Source organism: Zingiber officinale, chromosome 5A, assembly GCF_018446385.1.
Source record: "Zingiber officinale cultivar Zhangliang chromosome 5A, Zo_v1.1, whole genome shotgun sequence".
Taxonomy (NCBI): Eukaryota; Viridiplantae; Streptophyta; class Magnoliopsida; order Zingiberales; family Zingiberaceae; genus Zingiber; species Zingiber officinale.
Genome location: NC_055994.1, coordinates 115,232,477 through 115,254,870, shown reverse-complemented (window position 1 = coordinate 115,254,870; position 22,394 = coordinate 115,232,477). Strand labels below are relative to the sequence as shown.

The 22,394-nt window shown below is 33.5% G+C and overlaps 1 protein-coding gene across 1 annotated transcript in view; it reads left to right on the top strand.

The window, feature by feature from the left end:
• The first annotated feature begins 6,249 nt into the window (after positions 1-6,249).
• Positions 6,250-22,394, top strand: part of LOC121981433 (ubiquitin carboxyl-terminal hydrolase 9-like) — a 35,617-nt gene continuing 19,472 nt past the window's right edge. Inside the window, exons 1-7 of the mRNA XM_042533948.1 lie at positions 6,250-6,628; positions 8,703-8,927; positions 9,878-10,022; positions 18,536-18,595; positions 18,690-18,785; positions 20,035-20,433; positions 20,542-20,682. Coding sequence (XP_042389882.1) covers positions 6,480-6,628; positions 8,703-8,927; positions 9,878-10,022; positions 18,536-18,595; positions 18,690-18,785; positions 20,035-20,433; positions 20,542-20,682 — 1,215 coding nt within the window. The 5' untranslated portion in view covers positions 6,250-6,479. The remainder of the gene's footprint in view (positions 6,629-8,702; positions 8,928-9,877; positions 10,023-18,535; positions 18,596-18,689; positions 18,786-20,034; positions 20,434-20,541; positions 20,683-22,394) is intronic.

The following is a 22,394-nucleotide window of genomic DNA, read 5'->3' as shown; positions in this document are numbered from 1 at the left end:
ACTACCCCCAACTTTTTAGCTAAGTCATTGGTGGACTGGATCATGCCATTATTCGACTTTAGTTTAGTTGATTAGATGATTGCCTAGTTGACTCAACCTCCAGTTGACTCAATCCTATTCTTCAATTGACCACGACTCCTAATGGTTGAGTTTTCGCCTAAGTTGAGAATGACCTTCCTCTCCTGGGTTACAAGTCTCTCAAGTTACTTAAGATTTTACCTTCTACAAGGTCATCCCATGTCAGGTTACTTAACACTCAGATGCATCGTACTCATTGTCATGTGGTCCGTTGGCATCCTTACCTGATTTTCAATGGACCTCATGTCATCAAGTCAATATTCAACCTTGGCCACACCAAGTTTCCTTGTGCATTTAACCAAATTCCCATGAATTCATACATGTTAGATTGCATAAAAAAAAGGGCAGCCCGGTGCACGAAGCTCTCGCCATACGAGATCCCGGAGAAGGATCTATTGTACGCAATCTTACCCTGCTTTTTTCAAGAGGCTATTTCTCAATGTCATAAAGCAATCATAATTTAAATTTTTTATCTCAATGTCAAAACCCATGATCGAGCCCGATCACATGATTGTGCCAACAAATTCTGTCATTTAATAAATCAGTAAAAGAGACAAAATCAAATTATTTCCTTTTATATTAATTGCATGATATAGTAATTGGGGGTGCAAAGGTACGGGGATGCCCGCGCGATGCTTATAAAAGGAAAAAAAATTACAAGGTCAATCAACTCTCAATTGTAAATAGGATAATCTAAATAAGATTCTTCAAAGCCTAATAAAATTACTCCATAATTTAATATATATTTTATTTATTTATTTTAATTTCAAAAATATATAATAAAAAATTTATTTATTCTATAGATACAGAAAGGGAGTCTTGGCACAACGATAGAGTTGTTGCCATGGGACTTGAAGGTTATGGATTCAAATCTCAAAATAGCCTCTTGTAAAATAGGGTAAGAATACGTACAATAAATTCTTCTTTAGAATCCTGCATTAATGGGAGTTTCGTGCATCGGGCGATCCTTTATTTACTATATAGAGACACAATGATTTATTATTCTTTTTTAAAAAATATTTTATTTTTATTTTTTATGTTTTTAATATTTAAATTTAAATTTTTATCTTTAACTAATATATTTATATTTAAAAAATATCGAAACCATATCGGTATGATATAGTATCAAAATCATATCGTTTCAGTCATAAATCGATACAGCTTGAGATTTTAAACCATGGATTTATTTTTTTTTTATTGTAAGTATGTGAATTGAAGACTCTTTGGTTGATTGGTTGATTTGAAAGTTTTGGCAAATACATAAATGTAACTAAGACGAACACAAACCTTAGACAGTTTCCTTCATAAATGCTTAGTCAAAGGTATGTGTTTGACTCAGGCGTTTACGTTAGAACAATGTGTTAAGTTATATGATGTGTCAAGTAGGTCAAGGTTGAGTTATATTAGGTGGTTGCCGAGGAAAAGTTCAACAACTATTGACAGTTGTACAATAGGTCTTGATAAAGGAAAAGCCCAACAAGTATTGGTAATGAAGGATATTTCGATAGATTAAGATTGACTGGATGTTTGGTAAGTGGAAGTCCATCAAATAATAGCAAGTGGAAGTTCAGTAGGATTCTTGTCAATCAAAACTTAATTTTACATTGGATATGAGCCTATTTTATAGAATCGATCCTATAAAAATTAAAAAACAACAAAACAATTAGGTCATACAATAATCATCATTGATGGACTATTTGATCTTATGAAAATCTAAAAACAACTAAACAATTAGGAAATACTATAATCATCATTAATTGACTATTAAAATGGATATATTAATAGATAACTCTAATTACTAAAAAAACTCAATTTAAAATTCAAATTTTATTATTGGTCAGTATTATTCTCCACATAAAAAAGAACTCACTCTGTCAAGTGGGGAGATCATGGTTTGTGACACCTCACAAAAAGATTTATAGTGTCGAGTGATGAATGAGGGTGCTTCTTTAGATGGATTCAATTGTTGTTTCTCTATTTATTCAAGTAACTCGTAGGGAAGACATCCAAGCTTTTTCTTGGTTATTCAAGCATTATTGATGGTCAAAAATGTTGTCAATGGACTAAGTACCTCTAAATGCAATGTTGTTTATATGCGTCTCCAAAATAAGGAAGTCTCTAAAACTCTCTATGTGATGTCATACATGGGCATTCCAAATGTCTCCAATCACAAAGTCAACCAAATCATAGTCGTTCCCATCATTGTGTGAAATATGGCTGTTACACACAAGCATCAACCAATTTGTTGTTCACACTGGGCTAATGATTTATAATAAAGGTGCATTCCCTGAAGAAATTCTAATCCGCCTAGTACACTTAATATATTTAACATTTAGCTTCTTTTGGAATTGGCTGAAATTTAGTGCTTTATGGTCTCAGTGTAAGATGTATTCATTAGGCAATAGATAGTAGCGCCAATGACTAAGGGCCTTGATGAAAGTTAAAATTCTTTATTCTCTGTCAAAATAACATTATCATATTTTGTTGTGTTATTTTGCTTAAAAAAAATGCAATTATACGACATTCTTTGCCCAGGGTTCCTCTTGTTCTTACCCAGATGTATTGTAGGACACCTTGGAAGGGTTAGAGAGAATAACATTGTCATATTTTGTTGAGTTTGCTAAAAAAAAACAATTATATGACATTCTTAGCTCAGAGTTCCTCTTATTCTTATCCCATATGTATTATAGGGCACCTTGAAAGGTTTGGAGAGGATAGGATGTCTAAAGACAAGGCCTTAATCATCCTTTCCATAATCTTCAATTCTTCATAAAGGTTGTGGAGGTAGATTTATTCCAAGAAAACTCCCCTTATGGGATATATAATGGTGCTAAAATCCTTAATAAAGTGTCTAGAGAAAATCACAAAGTTGTGAAAGCTTTAAGCCCCCTAAAGTGTAAAAGGTTTGGGTCATTATTGAATTTCTCTAGTTTTCTACATGTCTTTCAAAATGACCTCTACAAAGATGATAAACCCAAGAGATTTTGAAATCATAAGGAGCACTTCTTTAAATTGACAAACAGCTTTTCAATTGTAAGGGTCTCAAAGATGAAGCAAATTTGTTCTAGGTGGATGTGCATTTTATTGTAAATCAGTATCTTATCAAAGTAGACTATGAGGATAAGTTGTTTCATTACCTCATAAGAATAGTACGAAAGTTTGAAAACTCAAAGGACATCCAAAGGACATGACCAACGGTTCATACAATTCATCCATCTATTATTTTAAAAGTAGTCTTCCACTCATCGCATATCATAATTCTTACGCAAGTCAATCTTAGAGAAGCACTGAGCTCCCACTAATCAAGCATGTTGTCTTCCTATGAGAAAATTATTTAATGGTGATCTTGTTGATGGTACAATTGCCGATGAATATTCTCCAAAAGACATCCTTCTTAAGTGTCAATAAAGTAGGGATGACTCGAGGAGTTTTTGTAGTTCTTTGGCTTTCTTATTTAGTGTATCATGTTCTAAGGAGTTCATTTAGTAATGTGGTGGATCCAACAATTATCATCTCAAAGTCAAGTTTGCATGATAAATCATGCATAGGGATAGAGTTCATTAGGTAACTCTCTTAGAGTTATATATTGCAACTTGTTTAAAATCTTTTAGACTTGTAGGGAGATGTTTGGTGAGGTAGTAGCACTAATCATACCTATCATCATCACCAACTTTGTACCTCTTGTCTTATATCTGGACTGTGCAAGTAGGTGAAGAAGTTGCCTCAAAAGTTGACTTTGTTGTGGGTTGGGTTTTAGTCCAGGTTGATGCGTGCTAACCGCAAGTATGTGGTCGTCGTCAAGTAGTAAAATTATCATCCTCTAGCTATGTGGTGTTAACTACTAGTTTATGTGCAAAGGGAGGCTATCTAGATGAATCGAAATGAGATAATTATTATGAAAGCAAAGCAAGCTAAGAAAACGAAATGAAAAGCTGTGAGAAAATCACTTCTTGAGACAATCCTAGGTTTTGATTTCACCATGATGACCGTTGACAGTTTATTGTGATTTCCCTTGAAAACAATAATGATACATCGAAAACAAACTAAAGGATGCATCATCTACAAGATCTAGCTATCATCAATTATAAGGCAAAAACTGAAATTGAAACAATGGCTAATAATGGGCTGACTTGAATCCATCGCAATTGTCATTGGTCCTTGCTTGTCACCGTAGAGAATCTTGCAAGCGCAGCAAATGTCTTCTACATGGCAATAGTCTTAGACCTTCTCAATGGGGAAGAGGAGGAAAAAGAAGCTCTTGATTCCAAGATTCAAGATGCCCAAATCAAATCAAACTTCTTCCTTATATATATCAAGGCCCATTTTACATGGACCATCCACATTAAGCCCATTATTGTTAATGAACCGGGTTAATGGATCTACACATTTAATCCATATCCATTTAGTTTAAACCCCCCTTAATGCTTAAAGTATTAGATCACTTAATTGAGATTTAATTCTTTAAATACCAATCGTTGTGTGTTGTGATTAATCTCGTATTAGCTCATCTAATGGATACTTAATCCTTCATCCCTCTCTCACCTCAATGTTAGATGATGCTTGGTAGTTATCCTAAGGTAAGTGATGTTTCGTCTCGAAATATATCGATTTATCTACCCCAACACAACCCCTATTCTCATGACACTCGAATCACGATAGACCCATTAAGTTATGTGACAACCAATATTATCTTTGAGAGAGTTTGAACTACTTTTGTCAAACTCTCAAGTCTTCTATAGATCCGAGATTAAAGGTCACCCCTCAGTCCTTCCCCTTTTTCCTATTATATTCTAATGTATGGATGCTAATACATCAATAATGAAGCATGCTAAAACTAAATCAAGAATCAAACATATCATTCAATAAAAGAGAGAAATCAGAAACGCCAATTGTCAACTTAACATCGGGTTACTCTCTAATCCTAGAATTACGGAAACTACTCCATCACGATTGAGAAACAAACCATAAACATTAAAGAAAGCATTCTAAAATGGAAAACTAAGATCAAAGTGTAGAAAGAACTCGGTTGTAGATGTCATTGACGTCTTTGGATGATCTCCACGCGCTCTTCGATGGCTGAAATCTCTAGGCTCCTTGAATCTCTTGGAAAACATCTCTCCTTTTAGGGTCTTTTGTCACAAGAACCCTTTCATCCTCAAGCCGATGCCCCCTGGTTGCCTTTATAGCCTTTAAAATATTATAAAATTTCCTAAAATTCAGAGGGGTGCCACCAGCAACACCTAGCAATCCATGACTGTGGCAGGCACCACAGGCTGGTTTGGAATCGTACTGTGATGGTCTCGTCAAAAATCCAAGATGGACCACGACCGTGGCAACACGACCTCGACCTGGTCGTGGTTCTTCCTGCTGCTTCGGGTGATGTTCCAATGAGCCATCTAACTCCCTAGATTATCCATGGTCGTGGAATGTATCACAGTCTAGCCGTGGATCATGCTACAATGGATGCTCCTTTGGCTTTTTGTCTCCAAATATGCTCTAATGCCAAGATTTTAACGTCCTATCAACATAAATCACAAAGAGTAGTCATCTGAACTAAAAAGACAAAAATCGATGTCAAAGCTAGAAGTTAACCTAAATAATGCAGTAAATGCATGCTAAATAAGAACGAAAACATATGCATGATTCACACACATTAGAGATCCTTTGGGTTGGTTGAGTACAACCCAATATTTTTCTTATTATGATGGAAGAAATAGGTGTTTTCTCTTTCGTAAAGAGTAATTAAGAGATTTTAAAGGCAAGCTTGATTGAGAGTAATTAAGAGTAATTATGACATGGGCAAGGCTCATGGGTATAACATTGCACTATATTTTGTCACTACACAAGCTCATCTCAATAGGGACCAAAAATTGTTCTGTAAAAATAAGTGTTGTTTACCTAAGTTACACTTTGTGAAGATTTAGCTGTGGTTCAAATATTGCCTTAATTTTAGAAAGGGCTTGTGTGAAAAATAAATTTATGTGACTTCCATTGCCCGGATAAAGGAGGAAGGTTGTGCTAGGTTGTTAGCCAGTGTTAAAACTATAATAAATATTCAATGAATATATCCATTAAACTATTGCGCTAATGCTAGGTTGTTCCCCGGAAGGAAAGTGTTGCAGGGTTCGACTGTAACATCTCGGCAAGGATCGCTATATTTCTGGAACTCGGGTGTAGTTTCATTTCCGCACATCACATCTCACCGCGGATCGTTGAACAGAAAAAGGGGGGAGCTTGATTTCGGATCGCTCTCTCCCTTTTTCATAATCTTCGCGAACCTCCTCCTCGCCTTTTCCCCAGCGCGGCGAATTTAGATTTCTTGTAGTTTAGGGTTTCAGATCCCTTTTCTTCTCATTCTTCTTCCGATTCATTGCTCAACTAACTCTGCGTCGCCCACCGACATGACGATTCCTAATTCCGACGGTTTCTTCTCGGTGGCTAGCTGCTTACCCTGCACCCCTGAAGAAGAGAAAGAGACTATCAAAAAACTATTGAGAACCTCCGAAGCCAGTATCAAGGAAGGTGATCTGAACTACCTCGTTTCCCAAAGGTGAACATCTACATTCTCGCTTTTTTTCATTTTCTGATGGAATGCCATTTATAGTCCTTGTTGACCAATCCAACCTAATTTATCACACTTTTAATGTCTGATAGCTTGTGCTGCCTTTTACCTGGGCTTTGAACTTATTTTATAGGTTTTGAATAGGACGGTGCCATTTCCCCCTGATTTTGGATCTTTTCTTTATTCAACCTTCTGGTCCAGCATATTCTCCCATTTTCATTTTTTGGATGACTATTACTGAGCTTTTTCCATTTACAAATACTTAAAATGATGGTATGACTAATATGAATCTTATGCTATATGGGTAAGGCTTAAAGCGAACCAAGTCAAGCTTCAAGATTGTTCATTTGTCTTACTGAACTTGTTCAAGCTTTATTATTAAAACTTTTATTAGAGCTCAACCGGAGCTCGAGCCCTCATTACCGAGGTCAATTGGAGACATTATTCTACTTTAAATTTACTGAAAAGGATGATCCAATAAGTAAACTTGATTATTTTCTCATTTTTAATATATTATAAATAATGTGAAATTATATAGTTCTTAAGAATAGTGTTGTAAATGGTGGCAAACGATTGTAGGGCAGTTAGTGACCGCCTATTGCTTTGGCGGCCTAGGCAGTAGAATTTGTTTACTATTTTTTACATAATATTAAAAATGATCATTATTCTTTATAATATTTAGTTTTAACAAAATATATTACTTAAAAAATTTAATTTAAATATTTAAAAATAAAAAATATAATTTTTTAATATATATATATATATAGTGCAACGGTAAAGTTGTTGCTTTGTGATCAAAAGGTCACGTGTTCGAATCCTGGAAGCAACCTCTTGCAAAAAACAGAGTAAGGCTGTGTACAATGGATCTTTCCCCGGGACACTGCATAGCGGGAGATTCGTGCACCGGACTGCCCTTTATATATATTAAATTAATGGGATAATTTTATTAGGATTTAATTAAGTCTATTTAAATTATCCCAATCATAGCTAGTAGTTGATTAAAATTATTAACTTAAAGTTATTTAATTAAACTCTAATTTACAACTTACTTACGCACTCTTTTTTGACCCGGAGACGAGTCCGACTCATCTTCGGGATCGTGCGACGAGTTCGGACGCATCGCTGGAACCGTGCAATGTGTTTGGCTTGTTGTTGGGCTTGAGCGACGCTTTTGGGCCCGTCGTTGGGCTCGCGGGATGCGCCTAGAGGTGCTGTCGGGCTTGCGCGACGAGTCCGGGCTTGTTGTCGGGCTCGAGCAACACTTTTGGGCCTGTCGTCGGGCTCGGACTACATGTCCAGTCTCGTGCGACGCATTTGGACTCCTTGTCGCGCCAGGCGACGCGTCCTGACATGTCGCGGTGGCGAAACGGCTCCAGCGGTGATGACGGTTCCTAGCGCGGCGGTGACGGAAGGAGGTGAATTACTGCCTAAAGCACCACCTCAAGTAAAGGTGGTGTAGTTGATGCCTGCCTCCCGCCTAGGCAGCCGCCTCGGCCGCCATTTAGAACACATTATGTATTTGATTAAAAAAGAAAAAAAAGATAATATCATAATGGGAAATTAGATAAGTTAATAAATATATTTTTGTTTATGAATTGTGGACAAACTTTGATTATGAATGTCAACAAGATGAGCTCACTAGCATTCAAGCTTGTTTGTTTAATTTTCTTTTATATATCAAACAAGCATGCAAGAGCTTTTATCAAGTTGAGTGTCAAACTTGTTTACAAACATCTTGTTCATTTATAACCCTTTCAATGGTAGTGTGAATTGTGGATTGTACACTGTCTATTAAGAATTATAAATAAAAGTTGTGTTTCTGAATTCTGATTGATACTGGACACAGCCCAAGATGGGCCCTTGGCTGATCTTGCAGATACTGGCTTGCATATAGCCAACCATCCAAAGTTCTAAGTCTTAATAACAAAATTACACATTTACACCTCTATAGGGTAAATTCAAAGTTGGTATTAATGAAATTATATTCCTTATATAATTATTATTTATGGATTTACTACTTGGCTGGTGTCTTAGAGGACCAACATATGGCTTGCTTTTGCAGATGGTGGATGGAATGGCAACAATATGTTGGTTTAGATCATTCTGATGTCAATTCCAGTCAGAGCGTTATTAGCATTCCTTTTAGACCTGGAGAGATTGATAATTCTTGTCTTGTATTGAATGAAGCATCAACACAAAGCAATGAACTGGATCTTAAAGAAGGCTTGCAGGAGGGGCAAGATTACATTTTAGTGCCACAAGAAGTTTGGAAGAAGCTTCTGGAATGGTAGTTTTACATTTTTGCTTGTTCCTTTCTGTGAAAAACTACTTTTGCTCACTGCCATCTGTGAACCAACGTCTGGCAAGATTACATTTTGCATTTTTTGCTTGTAAACTAGCGTCAAAGAGCAATCTGCATCTTCATGCAACTAGACATTTCTTGTTGATCACATAATGTATACATATATGTCTCTGAGATCCCACATTCACAGAAGCCTTATGCATGTACTCCTAGTCAATCTCCATAGAGGTATTTTAGATTATTGCTTGACCCATTGTTCTCATTAGTTAAATGATCATCAGATTACACTTTACAGAAGTTGTCAAAATTTCATCGGCTGCATATGTTGATTGTTCTTCAACTTTAGGAGTCTACTGCATTTGGCTCCTAATTTTAAACATTTCCTGTTACATCACTTAAACATATTTATCTTTTATTTCTCAAATATCCTCACGTGAAAAACTAGCTTTTGTTACCAAATACTTTAATTGAAGTTAATTTCATATTCAAGATATTGCTCTCAACGTTAGGGTAAGTAGGATTAGATATTTGTTTTCAGGCTATGTTAGACGTTTTAAATTTACTAGACCTCCATAAGGAATAGAAAAGGATCTCTAAGCATTTAGATATAATGACGATGACGCGGCTTTCAATTTTCATACTTGAGTACAAATTACAATTTACTTTGGTACATCTCGGGTGAGTATGCAAGCTTGTCATACCATGGTTTACCATGTTATAAGTTACTCTTCCATTGTCCCAATAGCTACTATGGTTATCCATAACACTGGTTCTTAATGTATTAATATCAGTTCTATATGTTCATGTTGATAGCTTATTGCAAACTTGTTTTACAATTTAATGTTAGATGGGTTAGTTTTAATATATGCCATTATGCGTTAAAATTTTATTTTGCTTTTTTATTTAGTAATATTGCTTTTTTATTATCGTAATAGGTACCATGGGGGACCAGAATTACCTAGAAAAGTAATATCTGAGGGTTACACTAATAAGAAGTTTAATGTAGAAGTCTACCCTCTTTGTTTGCAAGTTGTTGATGGAAGAGATATGTCAGAGAGAACTATAAAGATCAGTAGACAGGTACTTACTATTCAAAACAATATCATCTATTTTTTTTTTTTAATTTAGCACCTGTGATTAAAATCTCAAAATATGCCTGCTGACATCGTCAAGATATGCCAGTTGACTGTCACATGAGAAGCTGTAAAATCGTTAATATGCAAGTGCAACCTAATGCCTACCTTTGATTCGTTATGAGATGCTTCCTTTGTTGGTGTCTTCTGCAAGAAGCTCTCACTTTTCCAAATAGTTTGTTAAGCTCCTAATTAAGAACTCATATGAGAACCTATGATAGTTCCTTTGTTACATCACAAGAAGTTCCATGTTGGCTACTTCTCCTTCACATTGGTGATGCAAGAATCTTCATGCTGGCTCCTTTGTGCGACACCTCTCCTTTGTGTCAGAATCTTAGTTTCCACCCAACGCTTGCTCACATGTTGCGAGACACATTTCTCTAGCATGTCAAATGTTGGTAATATCACTCCACTCTAGGTAAGCTTCCTCATCTCCTACTCTTGTTCCTCTTCCTCTGCTTCTTACTCGTCTTTCCTATCTGTGACCAACACTATATGTTGGCACGAATTGAACTATCACAAAATAATTTCATTTTGGCTGAGGACAGATTCAGAATGAGATTTTAAACCTTGCATCTTACCATTTTCTTTAAGACTTATTGTTATTTTAATTATTAGGAAGCTCATGAACAAGATGCAGGTTTATTTTATATTTACTATGGAATATGTGGTCATAGAGCTACCATGTAGAAATGCATGCTTATATGTACCTTTGTACAAGTCAATATATCACATATATGCATGCACACATATTTTTATTTTGATCTCTGTTCTTACTTTTATGTCTACTCCATTAGATTGATGCTTTATGATACTATCTGTGTGTACATTAAGTACAGGCATTGGGCACAGGTGTTGGCCAAAATGTCCAACACAACTATATCTAAATTGTTTGTCATTAATTGGAATTACAGTGTCCATTTGAGGTGCAACAATGTTAATTAATGGGGAAACTTTTAATTTGCTAATTTTCAAATTAGGAAGGTTCGAACTTTATTACTTGTCAGTTGTAATTAGTACACCAAGAGAAAATAGGTAAATATATATTATTATCTTAGGGAATAAGTTATTTGGTAAATATGGTTTTTATTGTTATGTTTAATTAAGTCCTTTTAGTTAATAATGATAGGTTTATTTCTTTTCATGTTTCTTTTGGTTTTTTTGTAAATTTGTTTTTGGTTGAGGCCTTTAATAGACACCCCAATCCCTTATGTCAATTCATTTTTCAGTTAAATAAAATTTGAGTTTTGGTGAGCCATCGAGTCTTGGTTTTTTATGCTGCATGATTTGTTATCAAAGCACCAATCTGAAAACTTATAAGTGACCCCCTCTCTGGCTTTTGCATTGTAGCATCACATCAATGGCATATTAGAGAAGTCTTCTCTCCTGATTGCCCTGTCACTTAAAAAAGGTTATTAAGAGGCAGGTCCTGTTTTATGTTGTAATCTTGTATAAGACCTTAGATCACATCTAATATCTACAGAAAAACACACCTTATATACCAATTTAAGATCCCATTAAGGTCAGCTGGGATTTAGTGCAAGGTTAATTGGATCCCTTGCAAGATAGACTTATAAATTGCAAGAAAGTAGAGAATTGCTCTTTCCCTCTAGTTGATCTAGTCTTGGAGGGAAGTGACTTCAACAATGTTTAGCATCATTTTAGTGTAATCACATTTTCTCCTTTTACAATTACTTTTTTTTAAAATTTATTGGTTAGTTTAAATTTTCAACATTAATTATTTTGCTCTCAAATCCTTGAATACCATCATATCTTAATCATAAAAAAAAAATAATAAAAAAATGATGATATAGATAGTTTCATTGCTTGTTCCCTAGTTTGAATATCTAAAAAAAATCTCAATTTTGTTATTATGCTTCTAGTTTCTCATATTACTTTACTTTATACGCATTATACTAGTTGAATTCTTGGGTTGACAATGATGAAAGAAAACACCATTATATGTTGGAATGAGGGTAGAAATATATACTTGTATTCTTGAAAGGTTAGACAATTTTACTGATTTTGAAGAATATTATATCCTACATACACATATAACTCAATGATAACATACACTCTCATCAATAGAGAGAGGGAGAGGTTGTAGGTAAGTGGAGGGAACAACAATCTTCTGGAGAGAGAAGAGGAAGAGGGAAAGGAGTTACAATAGTAAAGAAGACTAAATTACAATTATCTACACCCACTATTGCTTGCCACTAATCATGTGGGCACAAGCCATCATTTATCCTATAATTTGAATCAAATTGTCCTTCACTCTTCCCTTGTTTTCACCTAACCCTTTGCTTCCCATTTAGGCCATTTTTATACAAGGAAAGGAAACACAGATAGAAGTAAGGTCTTAAATTTTTTTTCTTAGCATTACTTCCCTTCATTTTTGTCATTGTAAAAAGAGAGATGGAAGGAAAATACCATAAAATCTTTCCTTATTTCCTCTATATTTCTTTCGTTTGTTTGGGCAGAAATCTCATTTCATGTGCAACACATGCAATACAACAGCAGTCAAATCTTTATTCCATTATGTGGGGTCGACTATATGGATCCTCCTATGCTATTCGACTTAATCCCCTATTATATCATCATTTATAATTTTATCTTGTTTTATCATTTCCAATCAAGTTTTTTTTAATTTTCTTTTTCTATTTATGTGTGTATTTGTCATGGTATCATATCGCCTAACTAAAAATCATTTATTAGGCGCCTAAATACGTGCCCACACTATTTTAAATGTATCTCTCGAAGTTTTTCCACAATAGACACAATCTCAATTTTTTTTTTAATGTTCTCGTTTCTTATAGTGTCTATCCTCGTATGTCCACACATCAACTTTTACAATTTCATCTATGTGATTCTTATCTTTTGTTCGTGTGCTTACTTCATACCTTAATATTCAGCTCCATATAATATATCATGTCTAATTGCAATTTTATAAAATTTCCTTTTAAATTTTAGAAGTATCTTTCGATCACAAAGTCACCGGACATCATCTTTCATCTCAACCATCCTACTTGTATCATATGTGAAACATCTCCATCTCAATCCTTTTGTAAAAACAATCCTAGATTTTTAAAACTCTCAGTTATAGGTAACTTATCATCTCCTAGCTTAGCATTTGCCTTGCTACGTCTAATACTATCAAATTTAAATTTCATATATTTTGTCTTTTCTCTACTAAGTCAATGGAGTTCAAATATAACTTTAAAAATTTGAAAGTATTCTTTCTTCTCAAAGCTATTTTTGATTTGTGTTTTTTCTTCGGGTTTAACAATCTAAATTTATCTTCTTTTCCTTCTTTTTAAAGAAGTGGTTAGTTGGAAAACTCTATTCCTTTCCATCTTTCTCTAATAATTTTTATGATTTGTTTGTTTGTTCTCTTTGTCTTCCTAGTTGTTTCTTTTCTTGTAGGAAACTTAGAGACGTCTTCTTCCTCCTCCCCCACTTTAACACCACCATCCCTTTCTTGCTACTGGTGATGACACCATAAAAAATCTATCAGTAAATGGTGCCTCTCACTCTTTGTTGTTAACCTTGAATTCCATGACCTTACCAAGAATGAGAGGAGCTGCTATTCCCACCACATCAAATGCATTGCCTTCGAGAACTTTATCTCCTTCCTCGTTATCAAAGGCCTTAATAACGCCTTCTTGTTTGTAATGTACTATCGGAAAACCTTTTTCTCTATATTTTCCATTAGTTGTCTTATTGAATATGTTGCATCGAACATATAGTGTTTGTTGATCTCTTAGACATGAAACTGAATTCATTTTTAAAATGGTTGCCTTATCTTATTATCCTTTTAATTACTTTTTTTCCAAAGTTTTATAGTATGACTCAACAGCATGATGCCTCCATAATTTGAACAACACATTTTTATTCTTGTTAATAGTTACTGCTATGAACAGATTGATGATTCCTAAATTTATTATAATTTTCAAGATGTAAAAAACCAAATTATTCATAGAATGTTCATCAAATAGTTTATAAAATATTTTTTTTCCCTTTATTACTCTAAAGGGAAAATTTGATTGTTTTTCAGTCAATTCATCAGTAAATTTGATTGTTTTTCATCTCGTATACATCTAGCTTTTGCATTCCTATAGTTATCTTTCTCTCGGTTTCCTGATTATCATAAAGTATCTAAACTTTTTCTTTTAGTTAACTCCTTTTTTACCTATTTAAAATTATGTTTATTTTTACAATTTTCTAAGCTTTGAAACAAACTACCACCAACTCTTCTTTTATAGTTTACTGCTACTTTTAGACTCTCCTAAAGTTGATCTCACTATGTTCTTGATTTTTTTAGTCATCATAATCCACATTACATCAATATTATAATATTCTTCATTCAAAACTGTTTTATTGTTTAATCTTTTTAAAGTCATATTATCATTTGTAAATTCTGCCTTCTAGTTATAGAAATAAATATTTTCTTCTTACATCTGAGATTTATATCTAAGATCATCAGTTGGTGTTGCTAAGTTAATCATTAATAGTCCTAATTCTATTTTCCTTGGAATTTTCGAAGATTTTATTTCCTTATAATTTTATACATAATTTTATTTACAAGAAGAAAATCTAAAATGCTTATCTCTCTTCCCAAAACAAGCATTAACAATCACAGAATCATAAGATGTAAATCTAAAATTGCACCATTCTCTTTGTTTCACTCAATTCAAAATTTCGATATGCATCTTTGTATATCTAAATCTCTCAAGAGTATTTTTTTTAGTCATAGGTGAAGCATAAATGATCTTGTCTAGGTTTTCTTATAGTTCTCTTTAATTGGATAGTTCAATTCCATTAAAGGGGCATGGCACTTATAATATTTAATTTCATAAAATCATTTTTGCACAATAATTCTATTTTTAAATCTTTTAACTTTGACATCTTTATCCTTATAATTCTTAAGCAACAAGATATTTTTTTTAAAATTTTTTTAAAACTTTTCTAGTATACTAAATTTTTAACTTAGATTATGTTTAAGGATTTGTTCCAAAATCTCAGATTCTCTCTAGAATGGTATAATTTCAGTACTATATTATCCTATCTGGGAGGTGCTAGTTCTTCTAATGTGGAGGAAACTTTATTGAAAGTTTTAAGTCATGGAAGGAGCTTGCAGCTCAGAAGTGGATTGTGAAAGGTGTTCAGGCTTGGCAAAGAGTTGTAGTAAACTCGTGACGAAGGTAAAAAACACTTGTGATGAAGCAAAGTCCTTATAGATGGAGAAGGCCTTATAGAGCTTGCACTAAGATGAAAGGTTCAGATGGAGCTCACAATGAAGGTGGAACTATGGAATGACTTATTTGCATGCATATAAGGTTATTAGAACTTCTTGTGTGTAGATCAATGAGTGAAACAAATTTTTTTACTATTGACAGATACAACTTGAGATTTAAAAACATGAATAATTGTTTCTCTAACTTTGTTCAACCTATTTCCCTAGAAGTTTATTATTATTATTTTTCTCTAATTCTAGTCCTTTTCTTGAAAGTGCTTGAATATTCGAGGTTCTATCCTAATCTTATATTCATGAACTAGCTTCTTTACCCTCATCGACCAACAAAATAATGTGAGAACACTTATTTTATAACCCAATTAAGCACTTATTTTATTAGGTTTTCATTATTTTCCTCTCCTCTCCACTTTTTCCTCCCAATTATACAAAGGCAAATAATTTTCCTTGGTATTACATGCTCAACTTCCTAGGCAACAATGCCCTCTTGCTTGTTTTCATCTAACGTTTTTCCTTCTTCAGCCTTCGTCTTGTTTGATTCAAGAATCCCAACTTGACGGGAACAAGTCTATGTGCATGCCACTATGGACATATTTTTATTCAAGTTAACTTTGTATACTTGGTCCATGTGTGCCAAATAGAACCTGGCTACCATGTGTGAAATGGAAACTTGTCAAAAGCAAGCTCAATAAAGAGAAAGATATTGTTGATCCCCCAAGTTTCAAAAAGAGTATGTAGCAGAAATGTTGATAACTCACTTCACATAATGGTATATTTGAAGCATATGTGGTTAATATTAAAGATATTTAAAATTGTTATATCAATAAAATAACCAAACTAGTTACTCTGATATAAGCTTGTTAGTGCATGCAATTCATAATTGTAGAAAATATATATTAATTGCACAATGCAAAACACATGAATATAACAATCAATTCATAATGATAATATAACATAGACCATATATTTATATAGAAGTAATATGCATACAATTAAATATGAAAGGGTTTATCACTTGCAAAAATAAATATTTAAGTTAATGTTATCTAAAAAAAATTGGTCCACATGAATCAAATAAGGTCCTTCTAGTTTCACATGTAGCCCACATATGAAATATGTGTCCATATGTGGTTGCTGTCCGGTTCTTTCAAAATCCACCAAGGTGGCCACGCATGTGTTCAAAAGCAGTGTATTTTTAAAACCATAGTTGATTTAAATCCATTGAAGGAGAGCCTTAGTGCAATGGTTAAATTGTTGCGGTGTAACCCGGTGGTCATGGTTCGAGTCACGGAAACAACCTTTTGCAATGCAAGGTAAGACTGTGCATAATAGATCCTTTCTCGGGACCCATATTAGCAGGAACTTTGTACATCGTGCTACATCGTGCTGCCCTTTTTTAGTTGATTCAAATCCATTGATTACAAAACAATCACTGCAAAGTTGATCAAAGCAATTAATAAGTTTTTATTAGATTCCTACCTAGATGCCAAATTTAGCCAAGTGCAAACAGTTAACAATATACAAGAGGGGAATGAGATGGCTTTGGACACCAGAATTTGGATAAAGCATGATGCAACAGTCTAGAGCAACCAATTGTCCTGCATAATACTATTGTTATCAAAACTTGTCTCATGGCTGTTCTGCTTGTACCATATTTCACCATTTCTAGCAATGAAGTGAGGCCTTTGCCATTACACAGAAAAATAGGAGCGAATCTTCATGACTTGAAGTTATGCACACAAGTGATTGATTGATCAACCTTGATGCTTGTACTGGAGCATCACTTATTAACAGTAATGCTGCAAGCTTGCAATTAGTTGATCACAGCTGAGTTTTATCTTTAAAGCTTTGACTAAGCAAGTTGAACTCAAGTATGATTTTCTATTTCGAACCTCTTTCCTCTTCAGTTTGCTGTGGGGAGCCTTGCACACCTAAGATTTACCTACAGAAAAAGTAAATCCCAGCAGTTCTCATATAATTTTCCTTATATTTGTGAATGACCAAGTCTTCTATGAAAAATAAGTTAAATTTTACTGTACAATTTTGTAAAAAAATTAACAACAAATATTCTTTTATTTGTTTTTAAAGGCTGATTTTTTTTTTTTAATTTCACTATTTAAAAATTGGGAACTAATTTTTCCATTTGCAAATTTTAAGTTTGATATCACAAGTCAAAACCATTAGTCAACTCTGTATCTTTTATGAGGGATTTTTGGTCGTTATATATAAATTCTAGAAGTTCTTTGTGAGAAAAAATTTTCAAATATAATCAGTCATTTTTTTTTTCAAATGTTATTTTTCCTCAAATGAAGTGGGTATTAACAATTATGAGATTATGACGTGTATTTTAAATATCATCTGCCCTCTTTACTTTTCACACTAGATGTACAGTTAGCGACCATAAACTATTCCATATATCTCAAGTGTTCCCCCAAAAATAGTTTGATTTGAAAATACATTTAAGAATTACTTTAGTGGCCTGCCCATTTTTTCATGGTATGGTAAAGGTTTTTATTTAATGCAACACTTTAATCTCTATATTAAATCAGAAGCGGCAGCTAGAAAGGAATGCCAAAGCACATAATATGCAAGATATGAGGTTGTTCTGTCTATAGCTAGTAATACAAGTGTTCCTATTTAGATTATATGTGATCTTGCTGATGCTATAATCATCCAAATGAATTACAGATTGGCACATGAATGCATTCCAGTTTAGGCAAAGTTTCACTTTCAATTTACTGTCTATCATAAAGTAAAAGAAGATATCTCTATTTAGATTTGTAGATATTTGAATTTTGTGATGTTACAATCATCCAAGGGAGTTGCAGCACACATGAATGCAAACATATTTAGAGAAAAATCTCAAGTTCAGTGTTAATAGAACTAGAACTTTCTCTGGCTTCTATGGACAGAATGTAAATGGCAGCTTTATTGAGATAACCAATTAATCAATTTTTTCCTTGTTAGTTGTCATCTGTATAAACTAGGTTGTTCTTGCAGAACATATTTTTGGGGTGCGTGTTTGGAGGAAAATTGTCACGAAGTCACATCTTGTATAAACTAGGTTTTCTTGCAGAACATATTTTTGCGGTGCGTGCTTGGGGGAAAATTGTGACAAAGTCACATCTTGTATAAACTAGGTTGTCCTTGCAGAACATATTTTTGGGGTGCTGACTCTTATTACACAATTTTCCTATGCTCAATTTCAGGCTTCAGTTCTTGAGCTTTATACAATGATATGCATGGTTTTTCAGCTGGAGCATGAGAAGGTATGCCCTCCAAATTTGGACTTGTTTATATTTGTACAATGTTAATCTCTGTAGCTTATATCTCAGTTCATTATTTTATTTTCTTTTTCTCAAGGTTTGCATATGGGACTATTTCAACAACTGTAAGAATCAACCGCTGACAAAATTTAGTCAGACTCTTGAGGAAGCTCAGTTGTATATGAACCATAAGGTGGGAATGTTACTTTTATATACTTTTCGTGATTATCATATCTTAGTTGACATTGTTCAATTGTTTATATGTAACAATGTGGTTATCTTTGGTTGTGGAAATAATGATTGTTTCTATTTCTAATTATGAAGTTCTGTGATGTAATTTATGAAGCTGGAGCTGCTAAAGCATGCACCACTATGCAAATTAGCTTTGCAGTGCATTCATTCATTCTTTTATTTGTTTGTTCGTTTGTTTGTCCATTTCTTGTCTTAGGGTTTTAGAATTATTGACATACATCTGGAGCTGTTGCTAGGCAGCACTTTATCTGTAAATTATCTTACTGGGATAAGATTTCCATCAGTTGATTTTTATTCTGCATTTATTGCCATGTCAAGAGTGCCCAAGGAATTGACACTTTGAGTTCTCTGGATAGAAGCCAGTTAGCTCAACAAGAAAGGGGCTTGCTGGTGTTGCACAACGTCTTAGGGTTAAATTCTGCCTTCATCGCTTACTTATGAAAAAAAGGCATTCTACTTACATTCCGGGTATGACTGTATAAAGAGTGCCTGACTAACCTTGATTTTCAGAGATGCACTGGACTTTGCCTTTTTTTTTCCGAAACAATGCAATTTATTTTATCCGACAGTCCAAGGTGTACTCCTCATAGTTGACTAGTTAATATGAAGTCTAATAAGCTCCACCTCTCTTCAAAATGGTATCAGGCATTTGGTCATGATTACCATCCAAGGGCATGCTGAAGTTAGGATGGAACACACTTATAGTTCTATGTTGATCAGTGCAGTTGCTCTGGTGTCTATAATTTCAAGTTGCCCCTCTCCTTCTTAGTGATTAGTGATTAGTCATTGAAGAATACTATGAGACAGTATGATCTTGGATTTCTATCTTTAATTGTTGATTTGGGGACTATCATTCTGGATGTCATCTTTATAGATTTCTGTGTGAATGTTTGCTAGATCTATTCTTATGCTGTGCAAGAAGATTCTTCCTTGCTTACATCAAAGGTTTCTTAGAATGCTGAATGGTTATTGGTCTTTATTTCTCTTTTAAGATAATTCTACATGTTTTTAATCTATTTTTTAAATTTATGTCCTATGCTATTTGATGATAGCTCAGTCATTATCTCCTCATTTTATTCTCTAGTGCCTTGGTTCAATATGATTGTATTAATAGCTAAATTCAGACATGACTGATATTTGTGCCATATGAAAGTTTTAATCAATGCCTTTTTTCCCCTGAATGTACATAGGTTCTGTTGGAGATTCAAGATGATAATAGTCACTGCTCCAGTGGAACTTTAAGTTCAACTGGAAATGAATTGGCATTGGTTCCATTGGAACCATCAAGGTCATCCATTACTATTGCTGGTGGTCCTACAATATCTAACAGCTATTCAACTGGATTTTGCTCCAATTTACTACATGGGAGTAATTATAACACTTCATTGCATGATTCTGAGGACAATGATGATGCTTCAAATAGCGGATCGAAAGTTGATGGACAAGGACTGACAGGACTGCATAATCTAGGGAACACATGTTTCATGAACAGCGCTCTTCAGTGTTTAGTGCATACTCCTCCTCTTGTCAATTATTTTCTACAAGATTACAGTGAGGAGATAAACAAGGAAAATCCCTTGGGAATGCAAGTATGTGGCTTGCTATTTTTAGATAATTACTTCCACAAGTTGTCAATGCATATAAATTATTAAATTGATTGCCCCATGCACATTCTAACACTTGTTGTGAGCCAACAGGGCGAACTTGCAATTGTTTTTGGAGAATTACTAAGGAAATTGTGGTCAGCTGGACGCACATCTTTAGCTCCACGTGCATTTAAGGCAAAGCTTGCTCGGTTTGCTCCACAATTTAGCGGTTATAACCAACATGATTCTCAGGTTGGTGTTACATTGTTATAATTATAGATCTGGTTGTCTGTTCAATGTTACCAAGGGAATACTTTTAATTTGAACTCTTATTTGTGATTTGAGATACACATTTTAATCATATGTATTTATGGAGAAAAATGTCCAATCAATCCGTTCAAAAGGTGTTTCCAAGTGGCATGGGTCAATCCACTATATGACATATAGGTAGGTGAGGCAATATGAAATCCGCATGAAAAATATTTATATTGATTAAAAATTAAAATAACTAAGATATATATAGCAACAAACAATATTGATCAATCAAATATAACTTTATAAGTAAACATACTACAAAAAGGAAACACATTATTTCTAATTCTACATTGCAAGAGGAAAAAAACTAACAATTGAAAGATATTGTTATGATAAATTAGCTTACCAAAACATGATGCAAATATATATAGGTAATCTCTCCTCTATTCCCTATGCCGATTGCATCAATGAGTATTATTTCATGCCAACACTTGACACCTTAGTACTCTACGACATGTCAAGATGAATTCAAGGAATGAGTGTTGCTTTTTTTTTACCTTATTCTCTAAAATTCTATTTTTTAATTTCTAGAATTATGTTATTAAGATAAGTTAATTGAAGAAGATTATAAAATTAAACTTTTATGATTCTAGTTTAAAGCACATTAAAATAAATATTGTTATAATTAATCACTATTATATATATATATATATTATGTTATAAATAAATAATTATAAGTTATACTAAACTATTAGGATGTAGATATATATGCATATATAAAATTATTTATTGATAACTATTAGTAAATAGTACTCTTAATTATCAATAATTATTAACAATATAATCATAAATAAATAAATAAATAATTATAATTATTGATTATAATATAAAATAGCGGTTAGACCTACTATGTATATGGAACTGAATGTTTGCTATGAAGCGAACACATTAGTAAAAGATGAGAGTTGCAGAGATGAGGATATTAAGGTGGATATGCGGACATACAAAAATGGATAGAAGACATGATGGCAATGGTAATAATGATAAAATTCATTCAAATATAGATCGATATAGTAGGAGATCAAGCCCAATGACATAAAAAAAATCCATATAGCTGATCCCACTTAGTGGGATAAAAGATTGATTTGTGTTGTATTGATTATAATATAAAGAAATTATTAGTAAATTTTAATTAAAAAAAGGATAGCCTGTGCACGAAGCTGGTCTTGGGAAGCGTTTGTTGTACTCAGCCTTATCCTGCATTGTGCATTGCATGAGGCTATTTCAGCGATTTGAACCATGACCTCTAGGTCACACGACAATAGCTTTACCTTTGCGCCAAAGCTCCCTTCTATTAGTAAATTTTAATTACAAGGAAATAATTAATTTATAAGCTATAGAAGCCTATGCTAAGTAAAAGTTAATCATAAGTGACAAATAAAAATTCAATGACTTAGCAATATATAACTTATCATTATTTGATTTCATTATGAATAACTTATTAGGATATTAAGTTATAATTATTTTGACAAGTTCTATACCGTTTCAGTCAAAAGATTAAAACTCGACATTTCAAACTTGATTTAATTACTAATTGATGTAGTGAAAGAGGATTGGATAGTAAAACTTATCTAAATTCATCTTGGTGCGTACACATGCTGAAACATGTCAAGTACCGATACAATATAAATATAATCTAATTCAATTGA